At 39.0% G+C, this 21,318-nt stretch overlaps 1 protein-coding gene across 1 annotated transcript in view; it reads left to right on the top strand.

Moving 5' to 3' along the window:
• The first annotated feature begins 1,894 nt into the window (after positions 1-1,894).
• The window catches only part of TAF7 (transcription initiation factor TFIID subunit 7), a 28,091-nt gene continuing 8,667 nt past the window's right edge, over positions 1,895-21,318 (top strand). Inside the window, exons 1-5 of the mRNA XM_051217308.1 lie at positions 1,895-2,054; positions 6,059-6,318; positions 11,850-12,017; positions 13,645-13,811; positions 17,084-17,382. Of these exons, the coding sequence (XP_051064696.1) occupies positions 1,932-2,054; positions 6,059-6,318; positions 11,850-12,017; positions 13,645-13,811; positions 17,084-17,382 (1,017 nt within the window). The 5' untranslated portion in view covers positions 1,895-1,931. The remainder of the gene's footprint in view (positions 2,055-6,058; positions 6,319-11,849; positions 12,018-13,644; positions 13,812-17,083; positions 17,383-21,318) is intronic.

Genomic DNA, 21,318 nt, shown 5'->3' with positions numbered 1-21,318 from the left:
TAATGTGGCACTTATAGTAATGTTATACACAGTTCCTTGCTTCAATCTATATTTTACAGGCAGCTATGAACATCCAAGTTCGATACTACCATCATTACGAAAGTGAATGAAATGTTATTCGTTTTACGGCTCACTTCTGCGTAAAACTCTGATTTCAGTCTATTTTTGACTTCACTAGCATGCTACAAATAACCTATAAGTTTCTTATTTCATGTAAACAGCGCTCTTCATTTTCTAACCATTCTACTATTTCACCTAGACATTTGATATCAACAAAAAAATTGGTAAGCACTATTTAGATATAACTCGACAATATGCATTATAACTTTGTTCATAATTTGGTCAGTGATTGCGGATTCTGTTTACAGAAACTTATTCGTAAACCGTATAACAGACACACCATAAATCAGTATTAACAACATGGTTTTGTCACCATGCTCAAAAGAAACACACACCGTTTTACTTATGAAGACTTTGTGACTACTTTATGTGGCACTTCCAGTGGTGCTATACACTTTTCCTCCATACGTTCAGAAAGCAGATGGAAAAGACTATCAACGTCAATTGTTACTCACATAATTCTTCACAGATGCGTTACATAATAATATGTCCCTTCAGTACAAAACGATGATACTCATAGTGGATATAGCTGTTTATGGCTAAGAATTAGCGAGTTATATAATATTCATAGATAGATTAACGCTTAATTGCTTCTACCTACATTTCATAAACAACTACCAACATCCATGTTCATCATCACCATAATCAAGGTGAACCTGATGTTAATGTTTTTAAAGCATATTGTCCGTAAAACTCAATTTGTAATCAATTTTTTTACTTGAAAAATGATGAGTTTTACATGCTTGAGTTGGTATTGTTACAAATAACCACATTAGACTGACCAAACATTCACTCAGATTGTGAGCAATAAATACGTCAAACTACCAATAAACTGGAGTAAAAGCTATGTACCGACACAAACATTACGAAAATTGACGTGTGACGAAAAAAGGCTGTTAATAGTTGATAAATAAAGACGCAAAAAATCAGCGTCAATATGCACGCGAAAACACCTGGCTTACCGGATTCCTCGTCCCTAAGCTAAAAGATCACCAATCAGTATCATACGTGGTCTTAAAGCTTAGACGGAATATGCTGAGATATCATAATATTGCTCGGGTACTATCAGGAGTGAAGCAGACTTTCAATTAATACAGTAAGAAATCGCATAGAGTACAAGACACGAGAATTACGTTAAAAAGAAACCCATCCGGTGAGGACAGTTAACAAACTACATAGTGTTCGAAGTTCCATGAAGAAATCATGGTCTTAAAAGAATCTGCTTAGGAAATGAGAGAAATCAGAGACGACGCACGGTGACTTCATTTTAAGATCAAGAAACCGACATGTTACTAAAAGATATTTGATTTGCTAGGATTTACACTGTGGTTTTTCCAGAGAAACGATTTGCATTTGTATTCTGTTGAATTTTACCCAGATCTTAAGGCCTGTAAACAAAGTAGCTTGTAAAGATGTTTTAGACATTTGGGCTTTGATAAAGCTTTTATTTGTAACGCGTTTAAAATCGTAGGATACCAACCCACCAAACCATAAATCAGGGAGGAATGAGTTCAAAAATGCATGTGGAAGTTTGGCGAAATGCTGAGAAGTGTCTTACATAAGCTGGCTAGTAGTCCCAATGATTAAGTAACATTGCGTAAAAAGTGGTCGTCAGGTCTGAACACTTGATCAAGTGTTTTCAGCCAGGGTGTGTCCAATAAAACTACTGAAACGAGCCTTTATGCTGAAGATTAACTGAAATATTTATTTTTGAGGTTCATTTACTGTTATGCACCGTAAAACGCTCGCGCTACAGGTATTGGATATTGAATGTAGAGAGCGCTGTATAATATATCGGCTACATCCCAAGGATGAATGCAAAACTGCCTTTAGATACTAACTATGATTTAGAACAACAGTTCATCCTTCGGATGACAGACACAGTTGCTGCTCAAAATCTGGCAGCCGATATCGATGCTGGCATACCTTTCAAGGTTTGTTGAAAAATTGCTTATTAATTTTTTAAAATCTTATCCACAAACATTTGCAAATGTTTGTGGATGGTTATTTTGGCTTTTTATTCTAGCCTTTATACTCTTTTTAATATCTTATTAGATCCGAATTTCTGCACTATTCGTTTGATTGCTATATCTGTATATTATGATGATATCGCCACTCATGTATGTGAGTGGTTTACCGTGAATAACATTTGGAGTCGTTCTATCACATTCCTTAAGTTTCTTGTTTGTTTTCCATATATTTTATGCTCTCGTTTCGTATTAAATTATTCGAAAGTTGTTGCCTACATCATTTTGTGTTTTCACCAGACAAGTCCTCATAATCCTTGTATTTGGCAAGAATATTTCTAAGGAAGTGGTCATCGGACGGTCCACTGTACAATCCATTTATGGAACCGAACTCTGAAATTTTACCGTCAACTCATCCGAAATATTTGGTTACCACTTTGTCTGTATTTTCAATGAAAAACTTTTCTCGGCGAGACTATAATTTATGGACGAACCAATCAGATCTAAGATAACGGATCTTGAGTTTTGGCGCAAAATTCACTCATCCATTTGGCTAAAAAGAGTTTTGGCATTATAGCTGATGTCAGTTGGTGATGGAAAATCTATATCTGATTCTTAACCCTAACCATCAATTGTAAATATTAGTCCTAAATCCTCAAGCTGGTTTATAATCCTCATTTCAGTCAGTCCGTCAGTAACAACGTGGATCTTCATACGTTCGTACATCAGTTCGAGTTGCCATACCACGTTATCACAGAGATGCAGTTGTACATTCAAATCCTATAGTGGTAGAACTAGTAAGATTATAAGCACTAATCGGAAATATTAAGGTTGGTAGATGTTATTCAGGGAGTATAATCCAGTGAAATAAACTTGGAAAGAAATTAAAGGACATGAAGAATTCAGTATATTAGAATTTAGGAGAACACAAATTGTGGATGCACCTGCACCATTGTAAACGATTTTGAGCCATGTCATTCAGGGTCTCTAACCATCGGTTGCTATCATCTCGCGGTCCCCAACCAGGTAGTCTACACCTACCAACATGACTCAGTTCACTTGTCAGTGACTTCATGGACTTGTGCCATGTTTTGGTTTGGCCGCCTCTATCTTTCTTCCAACCTACTCCCATACCACTGAGCATAGCACGTCGAGGCAGTCGATGTTTCAGCATAATTATCACATGTCCCAGCCATTTCAAATGATGAGGTTTCACTACTCCATCAATTGATTTGCTTTTAGTCAAACTAAGCCTTGTAACCCTACAGATATTTTGACTGATCATAGTTCAGGAATAGGCAAATATTCTGTGGAATCTTAATACAGTATTTACCATTGCTTTGTTGCTTTACGTAAAACTTGGAAAGGTAGCACCCATCCGATAGTTATATCTGAATAACATGAGCAATTTTTGAAACTAGTGATACGTTACTATTTCCATTTTCGGTAAAAAAAAAACTGCCTCGACGTGCTATGTTCAGTCGTATAGGAGTAGATTGGAAGAAAGCTAGGGGCGGCCAAACCAAAACATGGCACAAGTCCATGAAGTCACTGACAAGTGAACTGAGTCATGTTGGTAGGTGTATACTACCTGGTTGGGGACCGCGAGATGATAGCAACCGATGGTTAGAGACCCTGAATGACATGGCTCAAAATCGTTTGCAATGGCGCAGGTGCATCCACTCTCTGTGTTCTCCCAAATTCTAATATACTGAATTCTTCATGTCCCTTTTTCCCTCTTTCCAAATTTATTTCACTGTATTATACTCTTTAAATAACATCTCCAAACCCTAATCTTCCCGATTACTGCTTATACTCTTATTACCTCTACCACTACAGGATTTGAATCGACAACTGCATCTCTGTGCTAATGTGGTGTGGCAACTCGAACTGATGTACGTACGTACGAAGTTCTACGTTGTTACTGACTGACTGACTGACTGAAAAAAAACGGAAGTTCCTCAGAGCTATTACATAAGTCTAGTGTACTGCTTACCATTCTGTTCCTTGTTAACCTACGGTAGTAGGGCATAACTGTTGAGGGTGAAGGATATATAATGCTTATATTTAGTTATCTTAAGAACATTTACAACACATAAACTACTGAGTAAACACTATTGAGCAATAAACAGTTGAAGAACAAGTCAACTGACAAGTTTGCAAACCTGTATCAACAAAAGCGTTAACTAAACTGAGCCGTTCGTTTCCTCTGTTAACGTATATATTTCTTTTTATTCATATGGGCACTTTACTTACAAAACATGGGTGCACTTTTGTGCGTTGCTACTATTTTAATGAATAACGGCGGTCATCTCTGTGATGAAAGTATTGATTGTTATCACACGGTCTGGGCACCTGGGCAGTATCCCAACCCTCACACAAATCGAATGATTTATGTGGCGTATATGGATTTGGTGCCTCCTCGTATCAATGTTTATGTGTTTAAATAAATAAATAAATAAATAACAATAAGATGATATCTACAGTATACTGATTATAAAACCCATCTTGGGGGTGGATTTTCGATTATTATATGCGGAAAATCTAAGGTTTGTACTGAAGTTAGCTGAGCTTGTTGTAAGACGTTTACTGTTGTCATTTATTCTGGTAGTTTTATTCGACCATAAAAGATATCGTGACTACAGTGTCTACACAATTACAATCGTTCATTGCCACTAATCTTTATTTTCTCCCCCTCCCTCTCTCTCTCTCTCTCTCTATATATATATATATATATATATATATATATATATATATATATATATAATTGCTAAAGAGATTCGGAGGAAACAAAGATTTCTTGGGTTATTCAAACCCTTCCCTTTAAATAGAAGCAAGAATTTAATTGGATGAGAATTGATGAATATTGATAATACATTGAACCTTTTGATTTGCGTTTCATCGAAAATTTGGTATTATAAAGTTTGGGAGTGTAGGGAATCCACCAATTAAGCACTATCGTTGTTTACAGTATTTTTCTACACAAAGGTGATAGGTCAAATGATGATTCATGGTAACTCAAATATCCCTTATTTACTTCTTACTATTTAACACCACGTTACTTTATAAATTCGCTAACCTTTTCGTACGTATTCTTTTTTGATAATATTAATCTCAATAGGTTTCAATCCTTTTCATTATTTTTATTCGCTCTCATCGCCCTAGTGTGAAGTTTAGTAGGTGATATGACCTTTCGAGCAAAGGACGAGTATACTGCTCAGTAGTTTGCTCCGTTATACGTTAGGAATTCGAAATGTGACTTCCAGAAAAAAAGAGGAAATATACCTTGGTTACTAGTATTTGGTCATAGATGCGTTTTAAAGCATTGCTCGTTTATTCTGGGACTGCCGGGTAAGGAATAATGAGGTTAGATGCAGAGTATGGCAAATCAGTTGACGAAGTTGTGCGGAAATGTCGGAGGAAAGTTAAGCAGCAACAAACTGCTGCGCGGGACTAACCCGTATAATTATTGACTGATAGATACAACCGTGTGGATGAGTGCATATTTTCGAATCAGAGTCCCCGCAATTATCGTTACTAATTGTTTGGGACATTTGGTGACATAGGTCAGGACCAGTTGCATTGTTACGAATACATCCAATCTTTAATTTCCTTTAGATACTGAGCTTCGAAATTATCGTATACTCCTTCACTATGATATTTTATCATTTCTCAAATCGCATCGTCTTTGTTTAATTTACTGCCATTGATAATGTTACTACTTATGCTACCCTAGGATTTGTGTTGATAATTTCATCTCGCGCTAATTTAATGTAGCAACTTGACCTGGTGTACATAAATCCGGGTTTGTACGTAGCTTATAACTGACCGACTGATTGCAGTTGAATAAATCGGATCAGTGCAATTTTGTATCGCGTTTTTCATTGTTACTATTTACTCAGCAAGTTTGATCTCCTTTGTTATTTCTCTCAGTAAATCACAAGTAAATATATTTTTAAAATTTTTCTCAGGAAAATTTTACCGTAGAATTCAAACCTGATATGCGACATACAATTGTTCGGTATAATGGTCAAGTTTACCAAGGTCAGATTATGGATCTCCCATGCATAATAGAATCCTTGAAGACTACAGATAAAAAGAATTTCTACAAAACAGCTAATATCTGTCAAATGATGATTTGTACTCAAGGTGATGAAACTGGTCCACTACGTGGGACTGCTGCATATTTAGACAATCGTCCTGGTTCACGCAATAAAACATTTGATATTAGGTAAACATTTTAATGCCTGAACATATTATGGGTGTCTTATTAATGAATCAAATTATACTAATCTGTATTGAAAATAAATTTAAATCCTTACTTCTGTTTAGGTTGTCGTACACCTACCCTATTGACGGTTACTTCATTGGAGTTAATTTTCTTTTCATAAAGAATTTTTTGTCTGAATAAATATTCAGTGTTTTTTCCTTTTTTAAAGTAATTTTCATAAAATTCCCTAATGGACTTACGTTGTTAAGTATGAGTTGGAAATTTCCGATCGAAGCTGCTACCTTGACGCGGTGGTCGGGCTTGCCTATCGTGATGACCCAACCGAGCTATATTGGCTGGAACATATGTTCCTGCAGGTTCTACCATGCCAGGCAGGTCGATTGGTGAACGGTAAGACTAAAAGCAGCAACTCAAGGTCTGAGGGCGAAGTCGTACTGCTGACTGTAGAGGGGTGTGACAGCAGTAAGGTGTTTCCCTCGGACATCCAGCATGACAGCGATGCTGCCTTCCCACAAGGAGGGGTGGGGTTAGAAAAGGTCGACCCTAAAAATGTCACACCTCACCTTACCTCACGGATTTCCGTCTCCGGCGGTAAGGCCCTTTGAAGAACGGAGCTAACACGTCAAAAACCTTCCACAAAAGGCCGTGCGCGACCGGCCTCAAGCAGTTGTCCCTTGGGCTCTGCGGTCACGCTCCCAGGTCGTCAAGACCAACACTAATCCAATTTCCTTTTCAGGTTCCTCAAGAAATACCCTTCCACGGTGTGGGCAGCCGGGAAGTGATATCAGCCCTCATACCCGTAACAGCACAAGAGACCAAGGTGGTTACATTCAAATCTTTCCTACACCTTCTAATACCTCTCTTATCTCCCCGACTAACCCTCCCCACGTCTATTTATCACCTCGCACCGCTAGGGCAAACGATTCGAGTACGTGGAACGCCATTCCTGGTCTCCTGAAACCACGCTCTAAACTACACTTAGGAGCTTTTAACGTACGAACACTTTGCCAAATAGGACAGCAGGCTTCCTTAGCTAAAACTTTAGAATCTCGCGCCATCGATGTGTGCTGCGTCTCCGAAACGCGCATACAGGCTCCAAGTAGCGTCATTCATTTGACCTCACCATGCCAAAAAAGGACCGACTCGATTTACGCTTCGTGTATCTGGAAGCCCTGATTCTGCTTCCCGTGGCCTCGCCGGCGTAGGTATAGCATTGAGTCCTAGGGCAGAACTAGCTCTCTTAGAGTGGATCCCAGTAGACAGTCGTTTGTGCGCTGTCCGACTGAATGGAACAGTAAGAATCCGGAAAGATAGGGACACTCGTCGTTGCCTCTTCGTCGTCTCTACCTATTCTCCCACTGACTGCAGCTCAGATGATGTAAAAGATGAGTTTTACAGAAAGCTTTCGGACCTTCTCCGAAAAGCTAAGCGCTCGGATGTAGTAATAGTGGCCGGTGACTTTAATGCTCAAGTAGGTAAACTAAGCGATAGGGAAAGACACCTAGGTGGATCTTATGGTGTCGTGGCTCAAAGAACAGATAATGGCGACCGTCTGTTGCAGCTATGCTCAGATAACCGCCTGTTCCTTGCAAATAATAACTTTAAGCATAAGGAAAAACATCTTTTAACATGGCGACCCCTAATTCGTCCCAACGTTGGGCCCAAATAGATCACATCAATATCAGCCACCGATGGAGGGGCTCGATAGAAGACTGTCGCTCATTCTGGAGCACATGCCTAGATTCAGATCATGCTCTAGTGCGAGCGCGTATTTGCTTGCGTCTTACTGGACGTAGGAAAGACGCTGCAAGAAAACCTCTTAGGGCCCTACTTAATGATAATCAAGCTAAGAGTATATTTCAGGAACAACTAGGAAAACAGTTAGGCAGCCATGTATGTGATGCCCACCCCGATGCAGCATGGAATGATATCCGAAAAGCTGTGGAAACAGCAGTGATATCTGCTAGTAAGGTAAATCAGAAGGTTAGGGAGCAACACAGGATCTCAACAGCATCTATCTCACTGATAGATGCTCGGAAACTCATTCCGCCTGGATCTGAACATAATGAAGAGCGGAGTCAGCTTAAGCGCAAGCTGACCAGAAGCCTACGCAATGATCGCGAACAGTGGTGGGTGGCGAAAGCAAGAGAGATGGAAAAGGCAGCGGCAATAGGAAATAGCAGACAATTGTTCAGACTCGTTAAAGAAACCGGAATCAGGAACCCGACCGTTAGCGAAACAATCTCAGAGAAAGATAGACATATTATTCATTCCCAATCAAGGAGATTGGATCGATGGGCAGAACACTTTAGGGATCAGTTCAACTGGCCTTCAGCCACACTTCGGTTTCCCACGATCTCTAGTCAACCTGAATGGCAAGTTAATGTAGGTCCTCCGACTTTTTACGAAGTTGAAAAAGCCATAGGAAATCTGAAACGAGGGAGAGCAGCAGGCCCTGACAGGTTTACTCCTGAGATTTTTAAGGATGGTGGTCCAGTATTAGCAATGAGATTAACCGAGGTCTTAGGTAGAATTTGGGAACTGGACGTAATCCCATCTGACTGGTCTCAGTCACTGATTGTGCCAGTCTATAAGAAAGGACAAAAGTCCTCTTGTGACAATCACAGAGGAATCAGTTTGACTAATATAGTGTCTAAAATATTAGCTTCAATAGTACTTCGACGCCTAATCAAAGCTCGTGAAGAGCAGACTAGAGAAAATCAGGCTGGTTTTCGACCTGGATGTGGTTGTATAGATCAGATATTCACACTACGTCAGGTTCTAGAACACAGACACACATTCAGACGCCCCACAACGGTAGTATTTCTCGACCTTAAGGCGGCATTCGACTCTGTTGATCGTGAGGTTCTATGGCAGTGTTTGTCACTGGATGGAGTACCAAAGAAGTACATTAACCTTATAAAGGCTCTCTACTCGAACACAACTGGTAGAGTGAGAGCTTATGGCGAACTGTCATCAGAATTGATCACCTCAAGTGGTGTTCGTCAGGGCTGTCCACTCTCCCCATTCTTGTTCAACTTTGTCATTGACGTACTTTTAGAGATAACACTCTCCTCATCTAAATTTACAGGGGTTGAACTTCTACCAGGAGGTTCACTTGTTGACTTAGAATATGCAGATGACATAGTTTTATTTGGTGAAGACGCTGACAAAATGCAGAGTCTTCTGACCACTCTAAGCAACAATGCAAGCATGTTCGGGATGCGATTCTCTCCCTCGAAATGCAAAATGTTGCTTCAGGATTGGGTTACATCAACACCCGAACTAGTGATAGGGAGTGAAGTAGTTGAGTATGTCGACCGCTTCACTTATCTTGGAAGTCTCATCAGCCCTTGTGGTCTGGTGTGTGACGAAATCTCAGCACGGATACAGAAGGCTCGACTAGCTTTTGCCAACTTGCGTCATTTATGGCATAGGCGAGATATCCGTCTATCAACCAAAGGACGTGTTTACTGCGCAGCAGTTCGTTCCGTCCTACTTTATGGCAGTGAAACATGGCCGGTAAGAGTAGAGGATATCCGTAGGCTACTAGTATTTGATCAAACGTGTCTTCGAAACATTACTCGTATATCATGGGACCATCGAGTAAGTAACACAGTTGTTAGGAAACGGGTACTAGGTAAGGATGGCAAATCAATTGATGAAGTAGTGAAACTTCATCAGTTGAGATGGCTGGGACACGTGTTACGTATGCCCAACGACCGACTGCCTCGACGTGCTATGTTCAGTGGTATAGGAGTAGGTTGGAAGAAAGCTAGGGGCGGCCAAACCAAAACATGGCACAAGTCCATGAAGTCACTGACAAGTGAACTGAGTCATGTTGGTAGGTGTAGACTACCTGGTTGGGGACCGCGAGATGATAGCAACCGATGGTTAGAGACCCTGAATGACATGGCTCAAAATCGTTTGCAATGGCGCAGGTGCATCCACTCTCTGTGTTCTCCCAAATTCTAATATACTGAATTCTTCATGTCCCTTTTTCCCTCTTTCCAAATTTATTTCACTGTATTATACTCTTTAAATAACATCTCCAAACCCTAATCTTCCCGATTACTGCTTATACTCTTATTACCTCTACCACTACAGGATTTGAATGTACAACTGCATCTCTGTGATAACGTGGTGTGGCAACTCGAACTGATGTACGTACGTACGAAGTTCTACGTTGTTACTGACTGACTGACTGACTGGAAATTTCAGATTACTAAGAGTCAGTGTTATTTATTTTAATGAGGTCAATATATATTTTCACTACGTTTAGCGTTTGTTTTTTAGGAAGATGTTATTCATTCCAAATGCCCTGATACGGCCGAGAGTGGGGAGAGTCCGCTCTCCCTCTCGAAATACTCTCACATGGCCACGCGTATATAGCCTCTGCCAAGGAAGTCCTACTCACTGCCTTCTCGTGGCACCAATGTTGTTTACGGAACTGAGAGGACGAAAAGCGAATGTCGGGCTCTTTAACCGGGTTGGTGGACATGGAGAGTCCACCTAGGGAAGTTGGAAAACCACAATTCCAAACCAATAGTGCATATGGGCTCCAGGATTCTGAAGGAACAAATGGAGTATGAACCAATCGCTGGACATTGGCTACCATGGGACTGCATCTCCTTACGTTGCTCCACTGCCTTGTGGATCAGACCTTCAGGTCGAAGGCTCCGGGTGTAGCCCCCTAAGAAAACCACCTGCTTCGATTTGGGCACCCGATCAGTATCACAGCCCTCACACATATCAAATGAGATTTGTGTGGCACATATATATTTGGTGCTTCCTTGTACCAATATCTATGTGTTAAAATAAATAAATAAAACATTTTGAGGTACGGGGGAAGTCACTATTAGCAGGTCATAGATTGTCTATGAAGTCATCGACTGTTATTCTGAGTCAGGGTTCTGGTTTCGGAATATGTGGTTAGTGTACACGTGATAACAGCGATCACTGATTAGGGACATCGAGTGGAGTTCCTAAAATCGATCAAAATAATGCAGATGCCTTCACTATTTATCTTCCTTTAAATTTTGAGTCCCAGTATTCCTTCACGCATATCTTTCCACTTTGTTTCTTCGGACCATATTCTCAATGTTAAGTCTTTTTCATTATTATTACTACTACTATTTTGACTCATTTGTTGTTCATTTTGTGAATTTATCTTGTCGTGTTAATGTGATATGACAAATTAGGCTAACGCATATTCGTTCCAAGTTCTACATTATTTGTTGTTCATAGCTAATGTTTTCTTGTCGTCTTGTTAATTCTACTTCTCATTGTATTGGTGTAAGGTATAATACCTTGCGCAAATTCATTCCAGGCCTTATGTTGATTATGATTGACTGTTATTCTAACATTTGAGTAGTTCTTGATATGTATAATACGACCTGTTAATTGTAATCGTTATCCTTTAGATATTTTTAATGCTCAAATATATTTCTCTCCATTTCCCCACTCCGGTCTCCTTATTTTACTAATTCCACCGCAATATACTCCATTTCATCTCATATTTTACTTATTAGTCATGAAAATCGAGAATTTCAATTTCTTCATGGGATAACACCACCATTAAAAAATGTCTTACATCGTCGATTTCGTAAAACGCGTAGAAAACGTTTTGTTGATATGCCTAAAATTGAGAAAGAAGTCAAACAACTACTGAGAGCTGATTTACAAGCTGTTAATGTAAAGTAAGATGTTTACCTTCTATATATTCTATTCTGTTCTATTTTTCTTTTCTTTTTCTTGTAACCTATCAGTGTATATGATACTAATCTCAATAGGGCTAAATGAAGTTCTACTTATATTCACTATATAGAATAAATTGACTATGGCTGACAGTGGAATATAGGACGTGTGTTTCATCCTACTTGCGACTTATCGGCTGAATGTACTTGGGTCTCAATGTTCCTATTCATATCCTGAGGGAAAAAATGGCGTACGAACCCATTATTGGTCATTGACTGCCATGAGACTGCATCTCCTGACGTTGCTCCACGGCATTATGGATTAGACCTTTAGGTCGAGGGTTCCGGGTGTGGCCCCTAAGGAAACCACCTGCTTCTGTCTGGCAGCCGGTGCAGTATCACAGCCCACACATAAATCACGTGGCGCATATATATTCGGTGCCTCTTTGTACCAATATTTGTATGTTCAAATAAATAAATAAATAATTGTCACATTGATACTACATCCTGATGTCTTTTCCTTTAGACGCCTAACGCTTTGTTAACCACTGAGCTACTGAGTGCAGATAGTGATGAATGCGTCCAACGTATATGATGTTTACAGTATAGATTTGAAGTATTCTGTTGTTGTAATTCAGAAAAGGATTTCAACCAGTTTTTGTTCACATGTAGTCATCATATGTGGATTTTTATAGCGTAACTATTTGGTTACAACTTTTACAGAACAGAGAGGAATTATGATTAACAGTGAATAATTCAAATATATACTACTACCAATGATGATAATAATCTGTCTTCTATGATCATTGCAAATAATTGAATTTTCGTTTAGTAATACTGATTTTCATCATAAATAAATCTTATTTAAGCAACTGTAAGAAGAAGAAAGACTATGAAGCTATAAACAAAGCACCTATTATAAACGTCATTGCTCCAGTCTCTGTGATGAAACACATTAAAGCTTTCCTTCACAACAATTTAAATAGTTAAACTTTTTATCCACCTAAAGATATTGGATTCGATCATTTGTAATGTCATAGGTCTATGTGTGCTACTAAATAGCGTCCACCTTTCAAACAGCAACACATTTTCCATTTTTATTTAATACACATAATTTCTGGTACAATACTGCGACAAAAAAATGCATCACATAAATCAAGAAATAAAGGAGAGAGGGATTTGCAGTCAACAAATTAACAAACAGAAATAGTCCGATAAGAGATACAGTTCAGTTAAAGATGTAACGTAGATAGATTTGCTTAAGTTAAGATAACTTGCAGTGGCTTGGCATACAGGTAATTCCTTAGGCTTCGTATATCAATTACCGTGATAACCGTTATTAAATAAATACGAATGCTGTATGAATTCAGATGGCAACATGAAGCGCCGACTACGGTTTATCATTGTCTAGCGCAGTTAACAAACCTGCAAACACATCAAGCGACTTGGAGCAGAAAAGCCAATACGCACGAGAAAACGGATACAGAGGCAAATTCAGAGTCGAATCGATTAATAAGATTCAAGTATATATATACCACTCCGCCATTCTAGAAATACAATTAATATATCAGACTTTATGTTGTACACATATAAACTTTGTTTTCACTTCAGATTTATATATCTTTTCTAGATGGGAAGTTATATGGACTGATCCACCTGCGCCTGTAATACGATCGAATGGAAATAACAATAAATCAAGTCTATCTAATAATGAAACCGATAGTTGTAATAATGTTCAATTAGGCAATCAACAACGTACAGCTGATGATGAATTAGAAGAGGAAGAAGATGAAGACGGTATGTTTAGTATTTCATGTGTGTTGAAAGACTAAGTTAATAAGAGCTAATCGGAGTTCAGTCACTTTGTAGATAATACAGTTTTGGAGTTTGAAGCGATAAGGACTCAGATTTGAGTTTCAATGTTAACATCAACATTAGGATATAAGCAGGTGTTGTTAAGTCTAAAAGAGAACGAAAGACTAGACTCTGCTGTCAGTCATATACTGAACATAGTAAATTTTTTTAAATATAATTCCTTTTTTTTTAATAAATTTTAATAAGGCTGTTATATGTTTTAAGGTTCAAAACAAAGTCTCTGATTCGTTTTTGTAAGCATAAATTAAGCATAATAAGGAACTGTATAGGTAGTCTCGTTATCAAATGATGGTATTTATTTGAATACAAACGATTTATTTATTTAAACACGAACATTGGTAGGAGGAGGAACCAAATAGATATGCGCCACACAAATGATCCAATTTGTGTCAGGGCTAGGATACTGTTCAGGCGTTCAAACCGAAGTAAATGGTCTCCTTATGGGGGGGCACTTTCTGAGTTTTTGATCTACAGGTTTGATCCACAAGGCAGTAGAGAAACTTTAGGAGATGCAGTCCCATGGTAGTCAGTGACCACCGATTGTTTCATATCCCATTTGTTTCCTTAGGATCTTGGAGCTCGTGTGTACCATTGGTTTAGAACTGTGGTTTTTCAACTCCCCTAGTTGGATCCTGTGTTCACCAACCCGGGTAAATCACTGGACATTCACTTTGTATCCTCAATTTCGTAAACAACACCCCCATTGGGAGAAGGCAGTAAGTAGAACTTCTGTGTCAGTGGCTGTATACGCGTGTCCATGTAAGAGCATTTGGAGATGGAGAGTGGACTCCTCCTACTCTCGATCGTACCAGGGCATTTAAGGATACAAACTTAACTAAACAAACGATTTAGATAGTTTTGGTGCTTACATTAACCTGTGACTCGGTGAATAATCAATTCATTCATTCTTTCTGGTCTTAATCCTACAACCACATTTACATTGACTTATACTACAACCTTGATGCCTTTCAACAAATCATCTCTGGTAATCCTTTAATATTAGCGACGGGAGGTTAAAATCTCTATTTATCTCCTACTTCAGTTTAAAGGATAGACTAACTATCAAATTTCAATCACCTCTACTGTCTCTTATTCACACAACAATATATATATAGTCTGTACATGATTATAGAGTTTCATATTTACACTTTCAATTATTTAGTTTATAATGAAAACTATTTACATTTATCAAAAAATGGACAAGCATTCAGTTGTGACTATAAAGTTTGTCTAACTAAAATTGATAAGAGATTCTAAACTGGTAAGTGAAGTACAATTAGTTAGGTTGAACTGATAACTGTTTTGTTATCCACTTTCAAAAGCCACACCGGATAATGTTCTGAGATGCGTTTAGAAAATGATCGGTTTTTGCGGCCAATGTAACCTACCTCACAGGAGCAAGTAAATTTATAGATGCACATTAATGTGGCAGAAGTTTATCTTTAACACATCCGTGAATGGTAGACCAACTTGAGCAAATAATGTGGAGCTTAGCTGAATAGAATGTTTTGTTCAGGGATTATGAAATCTGTTTATTCAAGATTTTAGCAGCCGTATCTCCTTTAAATTCGATATTCATAAAGAGTTTTCTTTTGAACTGTTGGTGTTTTTCAAGATGCTGTCTATGGGCTAAGTTCCTGTCGACGAATCTAGGTGGATAAACATTTCTGATAAGTGTCTGTTGAAGTAGTTCGTCATCTATTGTGTCAGTAGAATATATTCGCCTAATCGTTAAGGTAAAGAGTGAACTATGGAAATTCGTATGCTTCCCATTCCAGATCGATTTTCTGTATATGGATCTCTGTAAAGGACCATCTGACCTTCGTTTCGATTGAACATCAAGAAAATGAAATTCATCGTTGGCTTCTGCTTCCAACGTGAATTGAATTGAGTGGTGATAATTATTGAAACTATTCAAAATCTCATTGAGGTCCATATCTGCTTTACAAATAATTAAAATAACATCCATGTATCTCTTGTATAAATGAAATCTCTCAATTATTGGTCGAAGTACCATGGTTTCTGACGGGTTGTAAAATCTCAGTTAACCATTTATCAATCAAATGATACGGAGAGTTATTTATATCAATAGATACAACTCTCTTTATTCATTTGACTTTGTCGGCTCAATTAGAATTACCAATGTAAATGGTAGAAAAATGATCTCATTGAATGTTACTTCTCTCTTTACAAAAGTTTTACTCACCAAAACTATACCGTATTTTCCAGATTGGCCATGAAAACAGTCAGACAATAGGGGGCCGAACAGTGGGACATCCTTCTCTCTTTACAAATGTCCCACTCACAGGAACTATATGCTTTTTATGTTCTCCAAGTTTCAGCTCCATACAGTAGAACTGTATTTACATTTGTTTTGAAGATCCTGAGTTTGGTGTTGGCTGACTTAACGCCGTAGGACCCACTTTAATGCCTTTTAATTTAGTTTAAACTACCGACTTGAGGATTAAAGTCACCCACTATTGCTGCATCTGAGCGTTTAGCTTTTGTTAGGAGGGTTGAAAAGTACCGATGAAATTATCCTGTTACTTCATATGAACCTGAAACAGTAGGAACAAGGGCGGAGACAATGAAGAATTAACAGTTTGTGTCCCCATTCTCTAGAGCTTTTGTCGTTCACTTCATTCGGACACCTTGAAAGCGACTATCCTTTAGAATTCATCCAAGGTTAGTCTGTTCTGTTTTTTAATTTAGTGCTATACCTACACGTGCGAGGTCGCGGGAAGTAGTAGTGGGACTTCAAATACACGAAGAGTAAATCGCACCTGTTTTTTATATTGATAAAGTGAGGTCAAATGAATGACTTTACTCGGATCCTGTGTGCGCGTTTCGAAGATACACTTCTAGATATCCTCTAACCTTCTCCTGCACTAGCAAGCATGACTTTTCGGTGAAGATTCGCTACCTCATCAATCGATTAGCCCCCTATACTCAACGTTAAGATTGTTCACCCAGTCATCCCACGGAACATAAAAAATGCCTCGAAGACACCTACAATCAAAAGCCTTCATCCGACGCGTGTCTTCTAGAACAACAAAAACTGATAAACTAGCCTTGAATTTCGTCAACAGGAATTCACAAATTCTTGCTAATCTATAAGTCTTTTTTTAAATGACACTTCAGTGCGTATAATAATGTATCTTTAATTTCGTTAAACAAATTCATCATCATTCCAGGTGGACGAGCATATGCAATAGATCATCGTGATGTATTCGGTGAAATAAGTAGTAGCAGTATTGGTTCTTCAAGTGATAGTGACGACAACAGTAGTAGTAGCAGTCATCGCGGTAATGGTGGTGGTGGCGGCGCTGACCGTCGTCGTCATCGTCACGAAGGAGGTGGAGGAAGGGAAAGACTTGGAAGTAATGATCATCCTAGTGATAATGATGAGCACACTGTTGTTGGTGATGGCAAAGTAAAAGATTATAATCAATCATCTGCACAAAATCAAACTACTGATAATAATGCTTTAATAGTAAGTTTCGGAAAATTTTCTATTATGTGTAAGAAATATGTTTTTCTGACTGTATTTTTGATACATATGGATAAATGATTACAACCTAAATCAAAAGCTGTGAAAATTACATTTAATTTTTGCGTGTTTTATAAATCTATTGAAGTTTACAATAGCTGCATTGGTACTATTATAGGTCTGTTACAAAACCTTATCTTGTATGATTGCAAATCATTTGATACTAAACAAGAATAAAAAGTTAACCGATTTTATACTTAGAACTAGGAATGAAATATGCTATGAAGCTAATTAAACAATTTGTTATGTCACAGAATGCACATATACCAATAAGAGACTGATCAGTTACAGTCCTAAACATCAATGATAAGATTCAAACAACCTGTACAAATATGAATTAAACTTTATACCATTGCACAAACTAGTGAATCTCTAGACTCAGTAGCTAGTTTAATAACGCGATGGCGTTTGAACCAAGTGGTACTGGGTTCGAATCTCGGAGAGGACATCAACTTTCAAATGCAGGTAAATCCGTCTGGCGAGTCCTAAAAATAGGACGAAACCCGTGTTCTAGATTCCACTACTAGCCATCATTTATTTCTGCTTATTTGTTATGTAAATTATATAGGTTTAGATCTACCAACCAGCAATATAATTGTACATCGATTCAACTATTGTGTTCCCCGTGTAGTGAACAAGAACACGGGTGGGGACAATCGATTGTATTCATCACAAAAATTACAGACTATCTCAATAAAATCTGAATACCATATAGTCAATCGTCAATTTGCGAAATATCATTCCATCATATCAAACTGTACTGTTCCCGTTGCAAACACTAATCCATTGTCTCCCATTCCAATGTACATGCGTTTTCTTACAATTCCATTGTGCTCTTGCTCTTCCTTTCTTGATCTTCGCCATCTTCTGCTGCCGGACATTACGTTCTTTTAACGCACGTTATATACTACTTATATCAATATAAGTAGCTCACACCACACCCGGTGCACCACCGGGTTTAAGTAGGACTTAATGTAATTTTTGGAACAATGTAAAGTAACTTATTGAACTCAATTAGTCGATCCTTTATATTATGTTCGTAATTGATAGTTGAATTACAATTAGGTGGGTATGAAGAGAAGTTATTATATCATTGCAAATAGAATGAACAATGATTGTCTATCTTAATTAAAATAAATTAAACTCCTCCGTATGTTATTAGACGTGAAAATTTAATGGCTTGTTTTGGAAAATTCAATCAGATAATACAATACAAACAGATTCAGAATTGTTTCCTTGTAAATTGCCAGTTATTTAATACACTTGTCATATTCTAACAAGGAATAAATCAATGGTAACTGCTAGAATCTATTTATAGTGGTTCTGAGTACTGCTAGAGACTGTTAGGGCTGTGAAACGTGGTCATTAAGAGTAGAAGATACTCGTAAGCTACTAGTATTTGACCACAGATGCCTAAGATATATTGCTGGCATCTGCTGGGATCACCGGGTAGGTAATACTGAGGTTAGATGCAGAGTATTAGGGAATGATGGTAAATCGGTTGATGAGGTTGTGAATCTTCATCGACTGAGATGGTTGGGCCACGTATTACGTATGCCTGAACACCGATTATCACGACGTGCAAAATTGACTGGTGTAAGGGGTGGTTGGAAGAGAATTAGGAGCGGCCAAGCCAAAACATGGCATCAGTGCTTGAAGTCACTAACTTCTAATCTGAGCCATGTTGGTAGATGCAGACTACTTGATTGGGGTCCGTATGACTATTGTAACCAATGGTTGGAGACTGTGTTTGACATTGCTCAGAATCGATCACAATGGCGTCGGTGTGTACACTCTCTGTCTTCCTTTAAACTATGAGATTGAAATTGCTTCATATCTTTCTTTCTACGAACTAATTCTTTCTTCCTGTACAATGTCCTTATCTGCAATCTTTCTTTCATATATTACCACCACTGAGTTAACCACTCCTATGAATTTGGTGTTTATCTTATTGTGTTAACGAGGTATGGCAACTTGGACCGATGAACGTATGTACCCGGTCCTACATTGTAGCTGACTGACTGACTGAGAATCTATTTATAGACTGATATTATACATATATTCTTATTGGATAACTATTAAGTAACTGATATATATATATATATATTCCTTTTATAATAAGCTTCCAATTATATATTGACTACTGCTATAGGAATTACTCTTCTCAAGTTATTCTAAATGTATTGGTTACTGTCTCTTACACTCAACCACATTTGGCTTGGTCTTGTACAGTCCCGACCGTTGTTGCTACCTTGACGTGGTGGTCGGTCTTGCCTATCGTGATGAAGCAACCGAGCTATACTGGCTGGAACAACCGTTCCTCAAGGTCCTACCATGTCAGACAGGTCGGTTGAAGAGCGGTAAGACTAAAAGCAACAAACCCAAGGTCCGAAGGCGAAGTCGTACTGCTGACTGTACAGAGGTGTGACAGCAGTAAGGTGTTTCCTTCAGACAACCAGCATGACAGCGATGCTGCCTTCCCACAAGGAGGGGTGAAGTTAGAAAAGGTCGACCCTAAAAATGCACACCTCGCCTTATCCCACGGATATCCGTCTCCGGCGGTAAGGTCTCAATAAGTACGGAGCTAACAAAAAAATTACCCATAACAAGGTCGTGGGTGACCGACCTCAAGCAGTTGTCCCTTGGGCACTGCGGTCACGCTCTCAGGTCACTAAGACCACCTTTAATCCAAATTCCTTTTTAGGTACCTCCAGAAGAACCCTTCCACGGTGTGGGCAACCGGGAAGTGAAAACCGCCCTCATACCTCTAACAGCACTCAAGACCACTGTATTCATAATCAACCTTCCTCTTCAACTCCTATTATTCCTCCTACATAGACTTTCAACTTTAAATTTCCTCTCTCGGCTTCCACCTCAAGTGTCACCATAGCCAACGATTCTAGTGCGCAAAACACTGTCCCAGGTCTACTGAAACCTCGCTCCAAACTACACATTGGAGCCTTCAATGTACGAACCCTATGTCAAATCGGTCAGCAGGCTTCCTTGGCTAAAACCCTAGAGTCTCTTACCATTGACGTGTGCTGTGTCTCCGAAACACGCATACAGGATTCCAGTGTGGTCATTCACTTGACCTCACCTCGGCAAAACGGAGAGCCAACGAGGTACACCCTTCGTGTATCTGGTGACCCGATGGCAAGTTTTCGTGGACTGGCAGGTGTAGGCATAGCACTAAGCATGAGGGCCGAACAAGCACTGCTAGAGTGGATCCCCGTCAACGGTCGTCTATGTGCTGTTCGGCTGAACGGCTACGTAAGAACTCGGAAGGATAGGGACACACGTCGTTGCCTTTTTGTCGTTTCTGCCTACGCTCCCACTGACTGCAGCTCAGATGATGTGAAAGATGAATTTTACAGAAAGCTGTCCGAACTTCTTCAGAAAGCTAAACGCTCAGACATAGTACTCGTAGCAGGTGATTTTAATGCTCAGATAGGCAGTTTAAACCAAACAGAAAGGCATTTAGGTGGATATTTTAGTATTCCGACACAGCGAACAGATAATGGTGATCGTCTGCTGCAGCTATGCTCAGACAATCGTTTATTTTTAGCAAACACAAATTTTAAGCATAAGGAGAGACATCGTCTAACATGGCGACCCCTACACCAAACCAACGATGGACTCAAATAGACCATATTGCCATCAGTCATCGTTGGAGAGGGTCGGTAGAAGATTGTCGCTCATTCTGGAGTACCTGCTTGGACTCCGACCATGCCCTAATACGGGCACGCATCTGCTTGCGCCTCACTGGACGCAAAAAGACCACATTAAAAAGACCCGTTAGAACTGAGTTGAGTAACGAGAAAACCAAAAGTAGGTTCCAGGAACAACTGAGGTCACACTTAGGTAGTTGTGAAGACGAGG

Source organism: Schistosoma haematobium, chromosome 5 (genome assembly GCF_000699445.3).
Source record: "Schistosoma haematobium chromosome 5, whole genome shotgun sequence".
NCBI lineage: Eukaryota > Metazoa > Platyhelminthes > Trematoda > Strigeidida > Schistosomatidae > Schistosoma > Schistosoma haematobium.
This window is presented reverse-complemented; position numbering and strand designations above follow the sequence as displayed.